This window comes from Pelodiscus sinensis, chromosome 15 (assembly GCF_052426305.1).
Source record: "Pelodiscus sinensis isolate ZL-2025 chromosome 15, ASM5242630v1, whole genome shotgun sequence".
Classification (NCBI taxonomy): domain Eukaryota; kingdom Metazoa; phylum Chordata; order Testudines; family Trionychidae; genus Pelodiscus; species Pelodiscus sinensis.
The window spans coordinates 35,762,916-35,777,573 of record NC_143066.1 but is presented as its reverse complement, the minus strand read 5'-3'; the positions used below and the strand labels follow the sequence as shown (position 1 = coordinate 35,777,573).

Sequence of the window (14,658 nt, the reverse complement as noted above, 5' to 3'; positions counted from 1 at the left end):
CACGTGTGTGTGTGTGTGTGTGTGTTCGGGCATGTGCCCAAGCCACACGTGTGTGTGTGTGTGTGTGTGTGTGTGTGTGTGTGTGTGTTCGGGCATGTGCCCAAGCCACACGTGTGTGTGTGTGTGTTTGTGTGTGGTGGGGGGAGAGCAGCACTAAGGGGGAGACAGGAAGGGGTGAGCAGAGGGAGCAGGAGGCAAGCCGGAGAAGAAGGCAGCCGGGCAGGGGGGCGCTGGAACAGGGACCTGGAGGCGAGGCAGGGGCAGGCTCCCCACTGCTGCGCCCAGGGCGGGCCGTGCCCAGAGGGGCAGGCAGGTCGGGCTCTGCGCTGATGCGGGGGCAGAGCTCGCTGCGAGGGAGGGGGGTGCGCCAGGAGCCGCTTAAAGCCGCAGGCTCCTCGCTTGCCGAGTCCCGGCTCCCCCCTGGCCCGGTGCCGCTTTAAGGCGGTGCCTGCGGCCGCCAGCCGAGGAGAAGAGGAACTGGGGCGAGCACTGCCGGGTTGGGCTGCAGGCGCCGGGCCCGCTCCCAGGCTCCAGCGGTTCCCCGCGCAGCTGGCCAGATGCGCCCGGCTCCAGCTGTTCCCCGCGCCGCGGGCCAGGCGGGCGCCGCTCTGCGGAGGCCGGGGCGGCCCGGCCCCTCCTCTTAGCTGTCAGCTGCTGCCGGCTTGTGGGCTGCAGAGGCACGGAGCGGGCGGGACGGACTCTGCCCCGGGGGAAGATGCAGCCTTGCGGCTTGCCTGGGCCTGGAACCCCGGCCCCCTGCTGAGATCCCCTGGATCCCTTCTTCCCCGGCTCAGCCATGATTTTACTGGGCAGCTTGTTGCACCTGCACAGCAGGCAATGCGGCCCCTTCGCAGCCCTCCGGCTGGGCCGTGCTCCCGGCTCGGGAGCCAGGTCCTGCAGTGCCCGCTGCAGGCATCTGCGCGTCTTGGTGGACATGGATGGGGTGCTGGCGGACTTTGAAGGAGGATTCTTAAAGAAGTTCAGGGCCAGGTACCCAGAGAAGCCGTACATTGCCCTGGAGGATCGCAGGGGTTTCTGGGTGTCGGAGCAGTATGGCCAGCTGAGATCCGAGCTGAGTGTGAGTCAATTAATTCCCCCCCCCCCCATAATATTCTTCTTTCATTATTTGCTGACACACAGACTGTAGACTCTAGTGTGCAGGGGTTGCTGTCTTTATTTGCCTGTGCATCATTTAACACAGGCATGTCCAAAGTCCGGCCCGCGGGCCAGTTGCGGCCCGTGTTCTGGTTTAATACGGCCCCACAGGTAATTTGGCAATATCTATCTTTTATGGCCCCCAACGAATCCATATGTATTGAGATGACTACATTGTAAAATCTCAATGTCAGTTGGTCTAAATTAGTTATAAATATATTTGGACACAACATGTATACTTGGTGTTATGTTCCTGTTCATATTTTTTGAACTTAAAAGTTGACAGACAACCTTTATTACCAATAATATGTAATGTACTTTACAATGTTCCTGACGTATATTTCAGCTTCCTGGATTTTTTTTTCATCTGGCCTTCAGATATGAAAGGCAGAGTGGTTTAACATCTGTTTAGATTTGTCATCCATGTGATGAAATGAAAAGTATGCCGTTTGCAATAAACTTTGCATAAAATAGTTAATTTGTGTTTAATTTTAATGGTTCAAAGAATGTCAGGCAAAATGGTCGGCCCTCACGCATGTTCACTTCATAAAATCTGGCCCTCTTTGAAAAAAGTTTGGACACCCCTGATTTAACATAACGGGTCCCTGATAGCTCATAGGGGCTCCTACATGATACCATAATAATAATAATTAGTAACTTGTGTTTTGGGTTTTCAATGTTGATTTCCCCTCCCCCTTCCTTCTGCAATGAAGTGGCTTTAAATGGAAATTCTTGCTGCAGGCTGTCTTTAGGTTTTGATCACTTCAAACAATTTCTTTAAACATTCCAAAGTGGTGTAGGCAAGATTTTCCTCTCTAGTTCTAATTTCCAAATTGATTGCATTCTGCATGGCTGGATGCAGGGGAAGCTAAATGCTGTAACATTGAATGAATAGCTGCCTTCATCTCTAGGTGCATTGTTTAGGTCTTCCGTAACAACACACCAAACATAATGCAGCAGAGGCGTGGACGGCACACCAAAGCAACTGACCTCTCAAAGCAGCTGATATCCGTTCCAGTCAGTGCCTATATAAACCAACAGCAATAAAACATTCTGAAAAATGATATTGGCTTGTTTTACCAGTTAAAACCTAAAGCTGGGACTCCCTGTTTATAATTTTTTTAGCCAGCATCAGTGCATTGGGTTCTGCAGAAACTAGGTCTCTGCCCCACCGAGTTTAAAATCTCCCAGGGGAGTTGACAGTCTAATTCACAAATTGCATTTGCATGGGGGGGGGGAGGAGGAGGGAGGGAACAAAGAAAAGGCTTTCTATCACTAATAGCAGAAGTGGGAGCAGTGTGGAGAACAACTGTAGACCCCAAATTATCCCTATTCAGGTGAAACATTCATTAACTTAAAAGCGGACAGAGCAGAGTGGCTGCTATGTAATTGGAAGGCCGTCTGGAATTGGTGGGTGAATACAGGGAAGCCGCTGTGTTATGACAAGGCTGGTGCTAACTGTATGAAACAGATCTCCAAAAAGATCTGTTGGACTTGGGAAAGGTGCAGAAGAGAGCAACACAAATGATGAGCAACATATACAGCTTTTGTATGAGAGATTGGCGGGGAGTTTAGCCAAGAGACAACTCAGGACTGATATGAGAGGTGTCTAGAAAATCATGAATGTTATGGAGAAAGTGACACGGGAATTATTTACCCCGCCTCCCCTTCACATAACACAAGAGCTAAGTGTCACCTGATGAAATTACAAAGCAGCAGATTTAAAATGAACACAGGAAAGTGCTTCATCCCACAATGCACTGTTGTCAGCCTGTGGAACTTATTTATTGCCATAGGATGTTGTGAAGGCCCAAAACAGAATGGGGTTGAAAAAAGTATTAGATAAATTCATGGAGGATTGGTCCTTCAATGGCTATTGGGCAAGATGATCAAGGATACAAACCCACCTTCCAAGTGTCCAGCTCTGTTAATTTCTTCTGAAGCATCAGGCACAGCCAGAGTGAGGATACTGGACTAGATCGGGCTTTGGTCTGATGTAGTGTTGCTGTTTTTATCATATCATGATTTCTCCTGAGATCTTAGCAGTGGTTGGATACTGCTGTGTGTTCTCTAGAACCTGGGATGTAGGAGTGCTTGTAGTGTTATCTCATTGTATCCATCACATTAACACTCATCACCCCCAAAGTCTTGGGCTGAAAGCCTGGATGTAATTGGTAATGCTTAAATGGGGCCATGATTTCCCCCTTGGTTCCAGACCAACCTAGGCTAGTGAGTGAGCCACACGAGTAGCTTTCCGGTGGGTGGCAAGATTGTCATAACCAAGACGGTCACCTGGAATAAGGTAGTTTTGCTAACTCTGCATACCTAGAATTTGCAGGGTGTGTCAATCAAACCGTAGCAGTGTTGTGACTGGCTGCAGAGGGTGCGCACGGTTCTCTCGGCCAATGCTATGTGCAATCAGCATGTACCTCCCTTTGCGTGTCCTTACATTGCGAGTCACTTTCATAATACCGGTAGGAAAAAAGCTGTGGACAGAAACCAGCAGAATCTGGCAACCCTGCCCGTGGGCAAAGGTAACCAAAATGTCTTGCGGGCCACACATAGAACCCCGCTAGGTGACACATAGCCCAGGGCCACCGGTTGCCACCACTGTCCCAGAGGGTATCCAGTTAATACTGGAGAAAAGAAGTCAGGCTGTTTCTATATAGTATTTGGGAGACAGCATTTGGGATGTTGTGCTCCACTTGGGACTATATCAACAGAGTGCTATTGGCAAATTAGAGTGCGCTCAGAGAAGAGCAGCCAAAGTGCTCAGACTGCTGAAGGGAGAGTAAAGGAGCTAAATGCACATAGCCTGATAGCTAAATGCACAGAGGCTGGAAGAATGTTTTAATTCCTGGAGGGCTGGATTCTTCTATACAGTTCTTGGGGATACATAAGATCAAACAAGAAAAGGGAAATGGGTGAACATCAGGAAAATCTTAGCAGTGAGCTCTATTCAGGAACCAGGAAAAAAATCTCCCCAGGGTCATGGTAGAATCTCCCCCCTTGGATTTTTAAACCTAGACTGCTCAGAGTATTGAGCACAGGAGCAATCCAGATCTAGCATGAGATGAGCTAACAGGGATTTTAGGCTCAAATCTGCTCCCGTTGCAGGTGGTGGCAAACCCCCTGCTGACTTAGGGTGCATCTACACAGCAGGGCTTAACTTGAAATAAGCTACGCAGATTGGGCGACGTCCATTGCATAGCTTATTTAGAAATTGGGAGCGTCTACACAGCACGTATTTCGAAATAGAGCCCTCTTCCTCTGACTTCCCGTACTCCTCGTGCAATGAGGGTTATAGGAGTCGGAGTAAGAAGTCCTCCAGCTTGACAGTATTTAAATATTATTTCGAAATAACTGCTGGCTGTGTAGATGTGGACTAAGTTACGTTACTTTGAAATAATATTGCGGTCTAGACGTACGCTTAGGGAGCATCCCCAATACAGCAAAGCACGTAAGCACGTGCAGAATGCTAAGCGCATGTGTAAATGCTTTGCCGAATGGGGGTCGTTTTTTTTCAGATGCCAGTGGTAGAATGCTGTCCCCCCACGGATAGACTGCATTGCAATTTGAGTCGTGCTGTACATTATTTAACCTTAATAACCTGTTACTTTAACCTGTAACCTGCTCTTTTCATGTGGAGTTCAGTGTAACTCCATTGCAGCCCTAGGAGTTACCTCCACTTTCAGTTTTTTTAACCTGCGCAAAGGGGTGTAAGAAGAATTGTTTCCAAAGCACTGGTGCTATTTGAGTCTTCTGGTGCCTATCAGCCCCCCTGGGGCAGTAGTGTGATGGGATTTCTGGTTTGCTCCCTCCTACCCTTTTAAGTGGGTGTATTCTGCTTTCCCATATTCTACGTGACTATCTAACAGGTGGATGAACTGTGCTTTTGTGCTCTCCAGCACCGAGCAAGAAATGCTTAGGGCCAGATAATGGCCCAGCTGCGCAAGGGATTATAGGAAACATAAGGCTCCTCTGTACTCCTGTCCACCAGAGACCTAGATCTAGGGTTTCTAGGTGCCCGGTTTTTGCCCAGACTGTCCGTTATTTGGGTCCCTCGTCCGGTAAAAAAACCCAGAAAATTTCCTGTTTCCCTCAGGCAGAAGCCCGGCACAATTTTCCCCTGCTGTGTCTGGCGGGGTTGGGGGTTTTTGCTCAATAAATTTGGTCTCTCCCCCCCCCCCCTTTTTTTTGCTCAGCAACTTTGGTCTCCCCCCCCCCCCCCTTTTCTTTTTTTGCTCCACAGAATTTTATCCCGGTGTTTTTTTGGGAGTGGGGAGGGGACGGTGTTGAGTATGTTTTGTTCAACCATCTGGCAACCCTACTTAGATCACGGGTAGCAGTCCTGGAAGCTAGATCATTACATCCCCATGCAAAGGTGGGAGCAAACAGGGTGGTGATAGGCCAAACTCTTGGTTCTGCCACCACCCAGTGCACAGGCTAGTGTAGCTAGCTACAGGCCTTACGCAGGGTACTTCTCCCTGAGGGCAAAGGGGAATCTGGCAGGCAAAACCTGACTTTCAGATTTACACCCCGTCTTCTGATCTGCACCAGGGGAAGTAGACCAGCCTGCTGCCCCGTGCTTGGGGTTCATAACAAAACCGCAATCAAGCCCTTCAGCACAATTCAGCCTTCTCTTACTCCTTTCCTGCTAAGGCAAATTGCTTATAAGTGAGGCCTCCAGGAGGTCCCATTTCACCTCTCCAATGAAGGATCCACCAAACAATTCTGTGATTATAGATTCATGGTCATTGGTGAGACTGAAACTTGGGGTGTGGCTGGCCAGTGTGGCCCCTTTCCCAGGGCCCAGAGATCATGGCAAGTAGAGTGTGAGACTAGCTTACACAGAGGACCACATAGCCTCTGGACAACCCCCAAATACTCCAGTGCACAAAAGTGGCTTAAAGTTACCATTGATCCTCTGTTCCAAGATCCCTTTGCGTCATCGCAAGACCTTCAGGGCACAGCTCCCTTCCGAATCTAGCAGGTTTCTTTCCGGATTGGTCTAGTGGGGTTGCAACACAGTGACACAACTGCTTCCTGTGGCTGAGCCTGCTGCCGTTGCAACACTGCCAGCCTCTCTCAGCTCAAGGATCTCAGCGGGGACCTCCATGCACAAGCCATCGCCGGGTTACTTTTAAGCAGGGCAAATGGAATTTTGTATTCATATAGGCCTGGCTTGCGTGGTTCTAGCGCCTTGCCTGGATCAGCAGCTCTGGAACAGATGTGATTCTGTGATGATTATTTTTTTCCCCCAGTCAGTGTGGTACAAATCCCCTCCTGGGAATAGTTTACCAAACCCCAGGGAGCTGGCGGCGGGAACATCGGAAAGAAGTGACCCCACGGCAAAGACAAGCTGCATGTGCAGAAACACGCTCCCCCCACCCATCGGTGACTCGTGGTAGCCCCTGCCAAAATTATAATAGCTAAATGGCGTGTCCTCACATGCCCCGTCCTAGCCCCTCGAGGGGGGGGGGGCTTCCCTGCATCCCATCCCCTGCAGGCACCATTCTCCTCTGCCTCCACCTATTTGCTTTTGAACAGGAGACCACAAAAGATGGCTTTCCTGAACAATCCACCCGTCATTAGTCATTCCAGGCAGGACTTACAGGTACACAGCTCTCTAGATCCACCTACAGACAGCTCTCCGTCTCCCTTGCCCCAGGCTTCTGCTCTGCACTGTCTAGATACCTCAGGCCTTCCTTTGGACCCGGTATTTTCCCCAGGCCATGTTATAACAAAGTGCTTCAGCTGTAGCCCTAAGGAACTCTGGCTCAGGCTGAATTTGCTCACGCACTCACTTGACTGGTGTTTTAGAGGGATCCTTGTGGTTAGAGGAGCAGTATTTTTTCCACAGCACCTTGTCCCCGTTGGGGCATGTTGGTTACTGCCTTCAATGGAAACAAAAGGTCCCTTTAGCACCCCTTGCTGAAAAACTCTGTTTTACAGCAGAGAGGGCAGCTAGTCTGTCTCGGATGGATCCCGGTTGTGAGATGCGGATCCAGGGTTTGGGAGAATTCCAGTTTTCATTCAGGACCCTCTCTGTTAGCACTACGGTAGCTCCTCGGAGCCTGAGTCATGGAGCAGGACTTCATTGGGCTAGGTGCTGTACAAAAACAGAACCAAAAGGTCTCTCTTTGAGTTTACAGTGTTAAGAGCTTATAGCCTAAATATGAACCCACTGAAGGGCACAGGCAGATAGACGGGGGGAGTACACCAAGACCATATTGGTCAGCATAATTGGCAGAGATCTTGGCATGCCTACAATCTGACCTAGCCAGCCTCACATCTACCATCTTCTTTCCTGGTGAAGGGTTTTCATTGGAAAAAAATGCAGAGGATGACCCAGGACAGGGAGAAAGTAGAGGGCTGTACCGTAAGAGCAGGGATGGGGAACCTTTTTTGGATCGAGGGCCACTGACCCACAGAAAAATCAGTCGGGGACTGCATACAAGTGAGAAACAAAAAACCCCACCCCTCACCGGCATGGGTTCCCCTAAGGGCAAGCTGGGGATCCAGGCAAGCTGGGGGCTGAATACAGGCAAGCTAGGGGCTACATCCGGCCCCCGGGCCTTAGGTTCCCCACCCCTGCTGGACAGTAACTGGCTTGTTTGCCCTTGCAGGAGAAAGCAATCAGCATATGGGAGTCAGAGAACTTCTTCCTTGAGCTGGATCCGATCCCAGGGGCTGTGGAAGCCGTGAAGCAAATGGCTGAACTGGAGAAGTAAGTACATGTTCCCGATGGTGCAAGGGTCTGGGTGCAGCAGGGAGTTTGTGCTCTAGTTTTTTGCAGCTTGAGAGCTGGGGGTTCAAATCCTGACGGGTGAAAATTAACGTGATCCTAGTGGCAAAGCCAGCATGTAATATCACAAGCAGTCGTTAAGCCTGATTTACAGCCCCCGCTGCTCTTCCGGGTCTGGGATTCCTTTGAGGTGAAGATTGCCAAGCTTTGGCCAAGTTCTTGAGAGAGAACTTTTTGTGTGCAACAAATACGCATGCATGCACACGCACATGCTCTAAAACAGCGACGGGCCAGCTAGGCCAGTGTGTGGGCTGCACGAGGGGCCCTCCTTCATCTCCACGGGCTGCAAGCTTGTCCTAGCCGAGACGCTCTCCCGGGATAGGGGAGCTGTGCTCGCTGCACTGGCGTCCCTAGCATGTGCGGGGAGTGAGGTGTCGATTGAACCGCAGCAGCGCTGTGACGGCTGCGGAGGGAGCGCCCGGCTCTCTCAGTCTGTGTTGTGCGCCTTCCGCACGCACCTCGCTTCACGTGCCCTGGCTTTACGTGCGTGGCACTTGAGTAATTCCGGTAGGGAAAAAACGACACGGAACAGCAGACTCTGGCAACCCTGCGCGTGGGCTACGGTTAACGTCTCGTGAGCCACACGTAGAACCCCGCTGGGCAGTTTGCCGCAGGGCGCCCACCGCTGCTTTAAAAAACAGACTGGTGAAAGCACTGGGCGAGCGGTCTGCCTGGGTTTGCTGTGGCTACAGACATGGTGCAGAGGGCGGTTTCCAGTTCTAATATCTAAGCCTCCCAGGGACCTGTCTGAGCGCAGGTTTTGACTGCTCCTGGAGTAGGAGCTGTAGTTTCCACAGAGGTTGTGCTAAGCAAGCTGTGACTTCTCAGCCCTCTTTGTGCCTGCTTCCCCAGTGCCTTCTCCTTGGCTGTGCCTGTGTTACCACAATGCCTGCTGACCAGCAATGCTTTGGAGTGTGCCCTATTCAGTGTACGGCAGTTCCGGTCAGGGCCTGGTGTTTGTGTAGCAGCTACCAGACTACTTAGGGAGATATCCGGACTTCTAGGATATGGACATGGGATTCAATTGACGTGTTTCCTCATTCTCGCACTCTCTCTCTTCCCGGCAGCACTGACGTCTTCATCTGCACAAGCCCGATCAAGAAGTACCGGTACTGCTGTTATGAGAAGGTAACCAGCGAGCGAGCTCTGTGAAATGGAGTGGGTATGTGCTAGGGGGTGGGTATGTTAGCTCTGGGTAACAGGCAGACCGGGCCCCGAAGCACAAGTAGCCAGCGTGTTTCTCCAGCCCCATCCCCAGTCACTGGAGAGCTCTTGGATCACACTGCAAGGTCAGCGCCTGTGTCTTGTGTTTCCCAGATGATCCCAAAGCACTCTAACAGCTGTACGTACTGGAACCGCTTCATTCGCCTCCAGGGTGCAGCCACCTCTGAGATGGAACGTGGCAGCTGACAGCACAGTGATGTTACATAAATTTGGGACAGGAAGAGAAGTATATACTCTCCAATTCAAACGGCGGGGGGGAATTTAGATGGATAGAAAGCAGTTACCCAAGGACAGGTTGGCAAGGTTAATACTTAACTGTGTAAAAAGTTCTTTGGTTTCTTCACTAGTCTCTGTGTGAACAGGGATAGCCTTGTGGCAAATGCCAAGCCCTGGAGAACTAGGACTCTTGGGTTCTAGTCCTGGCTCTGCCCTTGATTTGCTGTGCTTCATTAAGGTAGTCAGCTGGCCTCAGTGTGCCCATCTGCAAAATGGGGTTGGATTCTTGCCTGCTTCACAGTGGGTATTGGTTTCTTTAACTAATTACCGTCTATACAGCGTACTGAACTCGGGATGTAAGTGACTAGTCAACTATCCCAAAAGCTTATCGGATAGTCAACTAGTTCCTCAACTAGTCGCTTCCCCTGCCTCTAGCAGAGGCAGCAAGGGGAGTGAGCAAGAGCCAGTGCTGGGGAGAGCCAGCTTAAAAGCCACTTCCCCCCAGCACCATCTTGGCAGAGGGCAGGGGAGTAGCTGGGATCGACCTCAAGCTGAGAATTCCCAGCTTGTGCCCAGTCCCAGATGCTGCAACTCTGCTTTTAAAATGTATTAAGAGCCTGCTGGCTCTTCATCTATTTAAAAGGCAGAGCTGCAGCAGGGTTAACTGCCGGGACCAGGAGCTAACTCCGCTGCAGCTCCCTTGCTTATGACTCATCGACTAGTCGATGGAAAATCCATTTAGGGCCTGGGGGCGGGGGAGTGCGTGAAGCTTCCTCCCGCCCTGCCAGGAGCACGCAGCGCTTTGAAGCGCCGTGCGCTGCTCGCAGGGCGGGAGGAGACGTCACACGCTCCCCCGTCCCCAAGCCCTGATTGGCCTAGGGGCAGGAGGAGCGTGCAAAGTTTCCTCCCTCCTCCCCCCTGCCCTGAGAGGGGCGCACAGCACTTCAAAGTGCCATACACTCGTGCAGGGCGGGAGCAGGGCGAGGGAAGCTTTGCACAGCTCCCTCGCCCCCAGGCCAATTATGATCTAGGGGTGGAGAAGCCCAGAAGCATTCTGGCCCTGCCCCTTCCGGATTAGGCCCCGCCCTTTCCGGCCCAGGGCCACTTCAAACAATTTTGAAGCGGCCCCCGGCCAGAAATTATTGCCCACCCCTGGACTAGTCGATTAGTCGATTAAACTAAATTTAACATCCCTATGCTGAACTCCTTGGGCGGAAGGTACTCTGGCAGGCAGACGCTGCAATTGGAAGTGCTGGGGACCTTGGTTTTTACATTTCATCACAATCCCAGAAACGCCCTGTTATTAAAGCATGAGACACTTGAGACATTTGCCAGTGGAGAGCGAGCTGAACAACCAGGAGAGCCACACCAGGGACCATGTTGGAAGCAAGTCGGAAGGACATCGGTGTCCTTTCTGGGCCTTTCATACTGTTACCCCTTTTGGCCCCAGCGGTTAACCAGTGTTAGGAACCCTGCGGGTTGTTTCTAGGAGGAGGAGGAGATGAGGGAGTCAGGTGTCTTGGATGCAATACTGTTTGTCTACAAGAATGTACAAAGTCCTGTTTCCTGCGACACAGTAGGAATCAAAGAGCAAGAGGCAGATTCTTTGCTCTCAGCTCCAACCCCCTTTCTAGCCAGCAACTTAGCTCAAAAGCTCCCTCTTTGCTTTTTCACAGGGCTATGCAGCCAGTGTCTTTGTGGCTGGGTCCGCGGCCTTCTTTCTCTCTCTTCCACGCTGGCACGCACCTCCGTGGTCCACCAAGTAGTACCCAGCGAAAAACCCTCCACTTGCCTAGTTCAACTCCCCAAGAGGCCCCACAATTAGTGTGGCAAGTCCCTATTGTTTCTTACATGCATGCCAAACACAGGGTGGCTTCTCCACTCTGCAGTTTCACTGCGGTTTGTCCTAAAACTAATGGACTTGGCAGGATGTCCCCCTGCCCCCGTGCACCCAGAGCCTCCTGTCATTCCTTGCTGTTGTCTTTCGGGAGCAAACCAGTATCGATTGCCCAGCGCCCTGCAGTTCAGCTGAGCTGGGGACACGCTGCTGGCCAAGCCAGCCTGCCCCACCCCTCACACTGACTGCGCCACCCCCTTGCTTTCCAGTACGCCTGGGTGGAGAAGCATTTGGGCCAAGAATTTCTGGAGCATATTGTCCTAACGCGAGATAAAACTGTGATCTCTGGCGATCTGCTGATAGACGATAGACCCGATATAACAGGTAAGGGGGTTTAGACGCCGTATGACCGGGCGATACTCCTGGGGCAGGCAGACTTGTCTTGTTCCCCGGCCTGTGCATTTTGTTTGTTTATTTATTTATGGATCTTGGCGGATGCCGGATGCGCGCCCGCTGCGCTGCCGGCTCCGTTGCCTGTCATGTTTTTTCAGGCCGTTATTATTGAGCAAGTTCCCCCAAAACTCCCAGCATTGCTGATGCCTGCCAGAGATTGGCTCGACATTTTCTCAGAGCCCGGAATTCTGGCTCTGGAGTTCTGGGTCAGCCCGAGGCGGAGGGAGGGTCTAGGAGGGAAATCCCAGTTCAGAGCTGACCTCCAAGTGTCGACAGGCAATGAGCGAGATAGAGGGCCGAGACACAGGAGATCTGGGTTCAGTGATTGGCTCAGCTACAGACTCGCTGTGGGACCTTGGGCAGTCACTTAGGGGTCGTGCGCATGGGGCATGAGTCAGCCCCAGTGAGGTGTCAATTCTTGTGCGCATGGGAGTGTTGCACACTAACTAACTGACTCATCTGAACCCCGCAGGTGTGCACTAACAGCACCACAGCGCACATTTTTTCCATCTGTGTGTAGGATACATTTTGTTCTGCGCACCAAGGCGTGTGTGGATGTGCACCACCAGTAGGAACACACGCTGTTGGCTCCTGCTGGCTGTGGGTGCAATGCTAATCATCTGGGCGGCATTTGAATCGCTCCTGGGCGGCTGCTGAAGCCCCTGGTTTAGGAAACACTGGTCCCCTCCTGTTTCAAACAGGGCGGTGTTATGCGCACGAGGGAATTGTTAGTGCTCACCAGCAGGGTCCCCCCAGGCCAGGTAGTGTGAGACGCACTAGCGTGCCCTAGAATTGACACCCCATGGTGCAGACCAATTTACTGTGTAGACAAGTCCTTAATCTCCCCCGTGACTGCTCCCCTCTCCGTGAATTGGGGATCGTGCTTCCCTACCTCCCCGAGGCTTGTGAGGGTGAAGTCGCTTAGCCACTGCGAGTTGTGCAGATGCTGCAGCAGTGAGGGGCAGGGCTAGATGGGTGGGTGTTCGGACCCAGGCTCGGGATGTGGGACATCAGCCCACAGACGCAGTGCCTGGCCCAGAGCCGTCAGCAGGGTCCCGATGGGGTTGGGAGACTCCCTCCTTGAGCTGCTTTGCTCTCTCTGTCTTTCAGGAGCCGAGCCGAGCCCCAGCTGGGAGCACGTCCTCTTCACTGCCTGTCACAATAAGCACCTGCAGCTGCAGCCGCCCAGAAGGAGGCTCCACTCGTGGGTCGAGGACTGGAGGACCATCCTGGACAGCAAACGGCCGCCGCGCAGCCGGGCAATTTAATGTGACGGGCTCCTCAGCTGCACGGGGCCTCGGCGTGCTCTGTGGTGCCCAGCTCCCAGCTGGAAACCACGGACAGACAGCCGTGCGCGGCAGGGGGAGGAGAGAGACCCCTGGCAGGGAGCGATTGCAGCAGCTCCGACCCCAGAGAACAGGGCCAAAGGGGGATCGTGTTCGTTAAGACGCCTGTGACCGGGCCACCATGAAGCAAGGGGCTGCAGGAAGGATTCTGGGCCCATCCCATGACAGGACGCCCTGTCTGGCCTGTATCCCTTTGCGCCCAGCTCTGTTTATCTCAGTGGCTTCTGAGTGTTGGTGATCGTACCCACTGGGGACACCAATTGTGATGTCACTGACAGACTCAGCTCGTTACCTGCCATCCCCTGCACCTGCTTAGAGATGCAGATTAACTTTTAAATACTCCCCGTCCCCCAGTCTCCATTGTGTTGTGTCACTGGATCAGCAGCCAGCTCTGTGCTGACATAGGCCCAAGAAGACTATCAAAATCCTTCCTCCTCCATCCATCCAGACACAGGGGGCCAGTCGTCCTAACCCTCCTAATCCTCATTTTTTTGGCTCACCTGCTGTTACCACTCCATGGGAAGCATCTTTGTGCAGCAGCGTTGGATCGGCTAATGATGGAGAAGGCGACTTTTCTTCCCTGCAGTGAATGTGCCTCCCGGAACAGCCTTGCAGGAGCTCGTGTGGGAGCATTGTTAAACCAGATTCTTGCGGGCATGATCCCCACCCCCCCACCAGCCCAGAGTTCACGTCGGGCACAAATAGATTCCAAGGGAAAGGCTGCCTCACAGGGTCACCTGCGCAGAATCCCAGCCTGTCCCAAGGGGGAAGGAGGATTCTGCAAACATGCGATGCAAAAGATGGACCGTGGCAGGGGTCAGAGAGCAGCGATGGCCTCAGAGGGGAAGGACCAGCATCCAAAATGGCAGCCTGCACGCTGGCTCAGATGTGTGGCCCTAGCCAGCTGGATCCATGCCGGGGCTGAGTACCCATGTGAGCAACCAGCTAGAAGAATGGCCCAGCGTTGATGCGCCTGGGATGCTGTTCCCCCGCTTTGGCTCTGGCAGTCGTGTCAGGGCGAGGGGCATGTGAACAGGGCCAGTGTTAGGATTTGGGGCGTGACCCCTGAAACATTAGTCTAAACTCAACCTCCTCTTACCCATGTAGTCTCCTCCCCAAGGGCGTACTATGGTTCTGCCGTGGCTCTCCTCCTAGAACATGAACAGAGCCACACAATGGTGCCTGAAATTCGGAGTGTTTAACGATCCTGCAGACTGGGCTTGTGAACATCCGGGTCCCGTTACTGCTTCGAGGTCAGGGGCAACCCCACTTTGAGCATCGGGCGTCTGTGTCAGCGCTGCTACGCTCAGAGGGTCCGACTAGTTTTGGATGTAACCTTGCAGTCAGTGTGTGTGTGTGTGTGTGTGTGTGTGTGTGTGTGTGTGTGTGATGAACATTCACAACCACTGCCCTGTGTGTGTGTGTGTGTGTGTGTGTGTGTGTGATGAACATTCACAACCACTGCCCTGTGTGTGTGTGTGTGTGTGTGTGTGACAGAGAGATGAACATTCACAACCACTGCCCTCTGTGTGTGTGTGTGTGTGAGTGAGATGAGCATTCACAACCACTGCCCTCTGTGTGTGTGTGTGTGTGTGTGAGTGAGATGAGCATTCATAACC

At 52.5% G+C, this 14,658-nt stretch overlaps 1 protein-coding gene across 2 annotated transcripts; it reads left to right on the top strand.

Annotated features, from left to right (window-relative positions):
- Nucleotides 1–248: 248 nt before the first annotated feature.
- NT5M (5',3'-nucleotidase, mitochondrial) lies at nt 249–14,215 on the top strand. Of its 2 annotated transcripts, XM_006126593.5 has the most exons (5): nt 260–1,078; nt 7,785–7,885; nt 9,031–9,091; nt 11,510–11,624; nt 12,804–13,111. In XM_006126593.5, the coding sequence occupies exons 1-5, from the start codon at nt 797–799 to the stop codon at nt 12,959–12,961; spliced, it is 717 nt and encodes a 238-aa protein (XP_006126655.3). In that variant the 5' UTR covers nt 260–796; the 3' UTR covers nt 12,962–13,111. The 2 variants fall into 2 exon arrangements, with proteins under 2 accessions (XP_075755872.2, XP_006126655.3); XM_075899757.2 differs by lacking the exon at nt 11,510–11,624 and having other exon boundaries at nt 249–1,078; nt 12,804–14,215.
- The last annotated feature ends 443 nt before the right edge of the window (nt 14,216–14,658 follow it).

Excerpts from the sequence above, each read along its gene's own strand:
- NT5M (XM_075899757.2), top strand. The coding sequence starts at position 797 with ATGATTTTACTGGGCAGCTTGTTGCACCTGCACAGCAGGCAATGCGGC. Across the intron at positions 7,886-9,030 it reads CAAATGGCTGAACTGGAGAA|CACTGACGTCTTCATCTGCA; the intron begins GTAAGTACATGT and ends TCTTCCCGGCAG. Across the intron at positions 9,092-12,803 it reads GGTACTGCTGTTATGAGAAG|GAGCCGAGCCGAGCCCCAGC; the intron begins GTAACCAGCGAG and ends TCTGTCTTTCAG.